Raw genomic sequence first — 6966 nt, 5'->3', positions numbered from 1 at the left:
TCTCACACAACCAACTGCTTACAGGACAACTAGGGCACTTATATTTCTACGCCGCGCGGGATTAGCCGAGCGGTCTCAGGCGCTGCAGTCATGGACTGTGTGGCTGATCCCGGCGGAGGTTCGAGTTCTCCCTCGGGCATGGGCGTGTGTGTTTGTCATTAGGATAATTTAAGTTAAGTAGTGTGTAAGCTTAGGGACTGATGACCTTAGCAGTTAAGTCCCATAAGATTTCACACACATTTGAACATTTTGAACTTATGTTTCTGACCATCAGGTTCTAACCAACGCTCTTGCCAAATTTCTTTAATCTTAATTCATTGCTTGTCGGCTCTCTACAGAAAACAGCATTAAATTTTTTTATTTTGGGAAATATAGTAATTTTTTATTTAGGAAAATCGTAAAAAGTGAAATTAGGCTGAATGTTAATCACCTACAGAACGGTAGCAGGTTATAAAAATAAATATAATTTATTTGATCAGCACACATCAAAGACGAAAATGTGTCATTTGATTGCCAGTGCAATGTCTCGGTATAGATGAGACAATCTACAATTACCTGTACAATCCCCCTCACATCACCTTGCATAATTTTCTTGCATGTGGACGCATACAACTATCACACATACACAAAAACGACTAAAATTACAAACAATGGTGGTTATCAAACCATAGCTTGCTTGTAACAAGCCATAACATATCGTTTTTTATGTATCCAGTGGCTGTCACTTGCACTAAGGCCTTTACTCCTTTGACGCTAGTGAAACGTTATTCATCATTGAGTCTTTTGTTTTTTGGTCTTACATATGACAGACATCAGATATCTCGTCAGTGAGCACAGCGCAATAGCAGCAATTGTTGCCACAACCAGCATGAAGGCGATGACATCTAGCAGTAGCAGCTGGTACCAGCTGAGATCCATAGCAGCGCTCCGCAAATGTGGAGCTCCCTGGTGCCGTAGTATGTATTCTATCCACCAGATGGCTTGTGGCAGCGACTGTGCCTGGTGCTCACGGTACACTGATGATAACTTCTTCATGTTTTCCCGATACCTGTTGACATCATACCATATCATTAATACATCTTGAGAGTAAACAATACAGTTCTTTCAAAGTGGTAAAAATGGAGTGCTGTCAAAATCAGGATATTTGGAAAATATTTTACAAGAATTCATTGCATCTGAGTAAATATCAGGATATAAATGAATCTACAGACATATTGACGTGCTTTTAATTAACTTGCTCAAAATAGATCAGTAAAATTATTAGTCATACTACGCAGTTATCCAAGTTATGTAGGTTAAATACCATATTTTGCAACTGCAGTAATGTCTAGTTACGACCGAACTCGTTTTACTTTGTTTTAAAGCATCTTCTGTGGCCACTGCAACAGTACTGGTTTTCCTAAACTTTGATTTGATAGGATCATGAACAGTTATCATGCTTTAACTTACTGCTGTTATGGTAGTAGTAAGTTATAGGACGAGACACGTCCATGATCCTTGCAAATCAAAATTGTAAGGAAAACTATATTGTTACAGTAATCACCGAAGATGCTTTAAAATGAAACGAAACGTAGTTGGTCTCTATTTGACTATTTCAGTCTATTTAACCTACATTACTTGTGTAACAGCAGCTGGGAAGACAAGAAGACGAGAAACAAAGAAGACAACCTGTTTGTGTGTATCAATGAAAAAATGTGGTGACAGTCGATAGATCTGAGAGATTAAGATGTATCTATTGACATTGACGTTAAAAGATTTTGTGTGATAAATGAACTTCTAAAGAAAGTAGTCCATTTCGGCTTGGTCCATAATTCCGTAACTTCGTTGTAATAGTGGTGATAACATTTACCGATCTACCCATCTAATATCTTACATTCTTCTGTGTCACAATATTTCAAAAACTTCTATTGTCTTGTTGTCTGATCTGTTTAAAGTCAAGGTTTGACTCCCATAAAATGCAACATGTAAATACTTTCAGAAAAGACTTCGTAATACTTAAATTTTTATTAGATGATACAATATTTCTCTTTTTAAAAAATTTTTGTTTGCTTCTTATGCCATCGTTGGTTATTTTGCTACCCAAAAGTCAAACTCGACCACTACTTCGTGTCATATTACCTAATGGAATTCCATCTGCATCACCTCATTTGATTATAGTGTAAAATGGCAAGAACTATGCCCCTTACATGAAGTCATTAAAGATCACCTAACTCAAGTTGAGCGAACAGTAGGGCTGAACAAAAATGACTGACAAGGCACAATGCATCTTGTAGAGGGTATAGTATGGACGTATTGGAATAATTAATGTCGGGTGATGGTTTTAAAGTGATTCACACGATATGAAAACTTTGTGGAAACGCATCGATTTACTGGAGGCTAGTTTATCCCAGGGAAGTGTTCAAGAGTTGACCGAGGCAGGCTGGGAGCGGCGAACGGAAGCGACAATAGGCAGCTTAGGGCGGATCAAGCTCTGAGAAAGCAGTAACGGGACGCAGCCTCCAGCTGCCTTAAGATGAGTGACAGTGAGTGGGTGGTTGACCCCATGCTGGTGTACCGGGAAGCAAATGGAGAACTTGTACGCCTGTTGATAAATGTCCGTCGTCCCGTTTTCAGTGAAACATGTGAGAAAGCCACGCAGAGCTATGGTGGAGCGGTCAACAGAGGCCAAAATATGCGTGTTCCTGACTATAGTAACTTCACGCTGAATTCACGGTCTGCAGAATTTTGAAGTAAATCAGGTGAAGAGCGACAGAATGAAATACCCCGGCCTCCAAGGGGAACGTAGGACCAAGGAATCTGAAGTACTCTTCTGGGAGTCAGAATTCCGGAAAAAATTGTGTTTTGTGCAGACGCTAACCTTGATGGGTGGTCTGGAAGGAGCTAAATAGCAGAAGTTGAGAGGAAGGGAAAATTTGTGGGAATTTGTTCACTTCCCAGAGTAGGAATTGGTTGGCGCTGGGAAGCGACGCATAATTAACGCGACTTGCGGTGCAATTGGCGTAAGTGATTTTGCTGGAGGGGAAACCGAGGTGAAGAGAAGACTGGCAGAAGTCTCTGTAGAGGTCGTCCGTTCCCAGTCTGCCTAGAGTGCGGACATGGCGTTCTTTACACAGCTTGCCTGAGAGAGAGTGAGCATTTCTCCAGTTTAGGACTTAGCAAACGGAACGATTGAGCTTGGAGATAGGAAGTTTTGGTTCAGCTATGTACTGAGCAAGACAGCTAGGAGTGAACAGACGAGCGCAGCCTTGCAGCACCACGAGGTCGGCCGACGTCCGGACAACGACGCTGCTCTGCCATGCTGTATTTGGTGATATTGCGCCCGCTCCGGCCACTGATTAATTTGTTGGATCATCAGCAAAGTTTCCACGAGGGTTTCATGGGCCGTGTATTGTAGAATTCTTCTCGCACTTCGCATTACGCCTGGGTCAGTCGATAGGAATTACTTTTGAGTTATCACACTTTACTCCACGCAAACACAATTTATTACCACTGCCTGGTAGGAGAGTCATGTAATGTGATGATTGAAGGTCGTGAGTTAAAATAAATTTGTGCTAATCTACTGCATCTGTTTTTAATCAAGTAGTTGAAATCCCAAGTCATTTTCTTAATTAATTTTATGTTCAACATTTGCATCTGGTGTTCAATAGCTGAATATAACATCAATGCGCACCCCTCTTTAATTAAAAGTGATCAATTCTGAATCAATTAATGTCAACACTGCCACCGCAGTTCAATCAGTAGTCACAGGGCCTTATTACTTTCTTTGCGTTATCCGATATTGTGGCAGTTTTGCACTCTCTGTTGATCTGTTAGTCAATTAGCTGGGGTGAACACACGCCAAAACCAGATAAGTGACATGTGGGGTGTTACAATAGTACATTCCGCCACCCTTGTTTTACTTTTGTTGATGTTCATCTCATGGCCTCCTTTCAAGACACTAGCAGATCCAGTCAGCTGATCATCCTAGTACTCTGTGGTTTCTGACAGAATTATAAATTCATCGGCAAAACCTTAAAGTTTTATTTCTTCTCCCTGAACTTTTAACTGCCTTTACTAATTTCTCCCTGAGATCCTTTACTGAGTTGGACAGAAGAATAATTCACTGTGCAGGTTTAAAATTTTGTTGAAGTTCTCCTAGGCGAGCTTGGAACAGTTTAGACTACCACTGGACTGGTGCACCAATAGTTACGTCAACAAGATGTACCGCCAATGCAGCGGAAGTCGAAACGGGACAGAACTCCAAGCACTTCTGTGCTGCATAAAAAGACTGGGTGAGGTAACAGCATGTAACTTCGGTGTTAAATTCTAACATGCACCAGGCAGCGACTTTCATTAAAATGTCCTCCCCTTACGAGGTGCCGGGGCTAGCAGTGTATTTAACACTAAATTCTTCTAGAATCTACATAGGTAAATGATGCTCTAAGCCCCCCCCTATTCTAACTCCGACTTTTGCTGTTGCACAAGGATAAAAAAAACACACGAACTGACTCTAATCAACCCTGCCAGTGGAGTAGAAGAGAGTTTGGCACCTGCAATAATTTAATTTGATAAATAAGTTAAATAAACGAAGGTTTCATTAACATAGTGAGAAATGATGGGTTGCTCTACCGATTAACAGAATGAAAGTTCTGTCCAAAATAACAATATGATTTATTAAGACTAAACACAAAATAATAAAAGAAACACATGAAATATTTATAATACATCAAATTGGCTCAAATTGGAGACTCATACAAACACTGTAAAGGTGAAGTTGTCCCTAAACTAGATCGTGAGGTTTAAGACGAAGTGGTATGTGGAGCCAATTCCTTGCCACTCAAATCTCAAGAGAGACACACAGCTAACCCAACAGTAATTGCTGCTACTCAAGACAGAACAAAGTTAGAAAAAGACGAACAGGCGCGCTCTGCTGAGCTCTGATTATCACCTAGGAAAATCCCTATCTGCCGGTGCTGCGGACATACATTACCAAACTGTCTTCTTAACTGCCCGAACACGATCTGGCGTACCGGAGGCGAGGGCTGGTTGCTTCGACGTCCTCGACCGAAAGACGAGAGCCGACTACCTGAGCACCTGTACAGGCCGAACACAGAACATTCCCGCCCCCACGACAGTGGCCGTGGTTAAACGTTCCAATCAGCAACTCGAAAACCGACGGAAAATTCCACTCCATTGCCGGGGCACTACCATTCCACCAATGGAGATTCTTGGCGCCAATTTCTGCGCTGATTTTGCTACGTCACGGAGCTATGCCCTGAGCAAGCATATCACAGTTACTATTTTGCAGAAAGCGCGGGAATTTTCCCGCCACAACTGCCTGGGTACACAAGTCATTCCCACGCCTCGCTGGTAGCCCGCCAGAAAGTGTTTTCGCTAAGATTCTGCGAAGTAATGGAACCTCTAGCCCAGCCGCTACTTCAAACCCCTCCGGGCGTGTCTTTTGACAATGTCGGCGTCTGCAAAGCATTCACTCGACATCCTCACACCCGTCGGCTTAACCCTCTCCAGTTCAACAGAGCCCGCCTGTCACTGGACCACCCGGGTGACGAGAGACGCTGTGTGGGAAGTCCGCGTGTGAAGGAATAGCAACTTTCCACCGCATGCAGTTAGAGAGGAGAATCGTAAGATAGAAATATGAGAGGGGGCTCATGCCACCTCTCATTGCCCCTACGCCATTTTAGATTGTAATTGGTGAGCGGTTGGCTCACTTAGGAGCAAGGTAGTGAGTCAATCGCCCAAGAACAATCTTACAAACTGACTCCACATGCCGCACTCTATAAAAGAATCACTGCAACCGAAAAATGCAGCTCATAGAGGGAGGATTATTTATGATGTAGCCAACTTCACCTTCTTAATATGGAACACTAACACTCACATCACACATGCATACCCAGGGAGCCCCTTCCAAACACCGATTCACACAGACATTCACGCTCTAAATATGGCCCGGGCATGTGAGCCAAATATGGAGCAGTTTATTCTTTACAATCAGAGTTGGAGTGCTCCGCAATTAAATGCCCAAGATTTTACAACAATTTGAATCATGAAACTAACCTGAACTCACTCATTCATGATACTATTTAAGTTAACAATCTCTTTGTGAGCTTTCAGAATCTAGTTACAACCTCCGATTCATTCTGTCTCCCTGCAGCAAGAATAACCTTTACAAAATGTTCCCTGAACTGATGGTCCATTCACAATGACAGTGGTGGTATCTGCTTCAGTTTATGGGGACTTCAGGCACACTGTTTGCATACACACAACAATAAATACAAAATACAAAAAAACATGGTGTGGAGAACAATACAGTAATTTGTAATAAGAATTACAGTGTAAAACACAAACACATACAAGGTATAACATACATTACAAAAACAACATTAGAGAAAGAAATTTAAGAAAAAAAACAAGGTTCATGGGGCATCAAGTTGTGTGTGCACATTGCACAAAGTTCACGACTGTGCTGAGAATGAGGCACTAAATCACATTGTTAGAAATATTCGAAGCACTTCACAAATTCCACAGTACTGACATCACATAGGGCTAAACGTCGGGTGTTGTTGCTACGTAGTTGCAACGGCAATAGGGTGTGCTGGAGCATCTGCAGTACTTTGTTGAGATTGCACCAAGACCTACGCATAAGATCACGGCAGTACGGTAGGAAGACACAGTGATAGGCTCTCCTCACGTCGAATAATTGTCTCTGAGGTCTATTTGTTGGGATACATCACTAGTCTAGGTCTCTTCTCTCGCTGGACACTACTTTACGATTCCCAATATTGCAGTTCGACGAGGGATGATGGCACGTGGAGTGACTCCACAAGTGTGTGAGGTCATCCATACCGGATCGAACTAGGAGCGACGATTGCTACAACTGCTCTCTAATAGAGGAGAAGTTAGAAATGAGGCCATTCATTTGTTAGTGTGGCACGATACTGCCTTGTGTATGCAGATCGGCCAATGCTA

At 42.3% G+C, this 6966-nt stretch overlaps 1 protein-coding gene across 1 annotated transcript in view; it reads right to left on the bottom strand.

Moving 5' to 3' along the window:
• Positions 1–450: 450 nt before the first annotated feature.
• LOC126251746 (UDP-glucosyltransferase 2-like) overlaps positions 451–6966 on the bottom strand; it is a 63633-nt gene continuing 57117 nt past the window's right edge. Inside the window, exon 7 of the mRNA XM_049952356.1 lies at positions 451–1048. Coding sequence (XP_049808313.1) covers positions 772–1048 — 277 coding nt within the window. The 3' untranslated portion in view covers positions 451–771. The remainder of the gene's footprint in view (positions 1049–6966) is intronic.

This window comes from Schistocerca nitens, chromosome 4 (assembly GCF_023898315.1).
Source record: "Schistocerca nitens isolate TAMUIC-IGC-003100 chromosome 4, iqSchNite1.1, whole genome shotgun sequence".
NCBI classification, from domain to species: Eukaryota; Metazoa; Arthropoda; class Insecta; order Orthoptera; family Acrididae; genus Schistocerca; species Schistocerca nitens.
The sequence above is the reverse complement of the archived record's forward strand: the minus strand, read 5'-3'. Positions and strand labels throughout refer to the sequence as shown.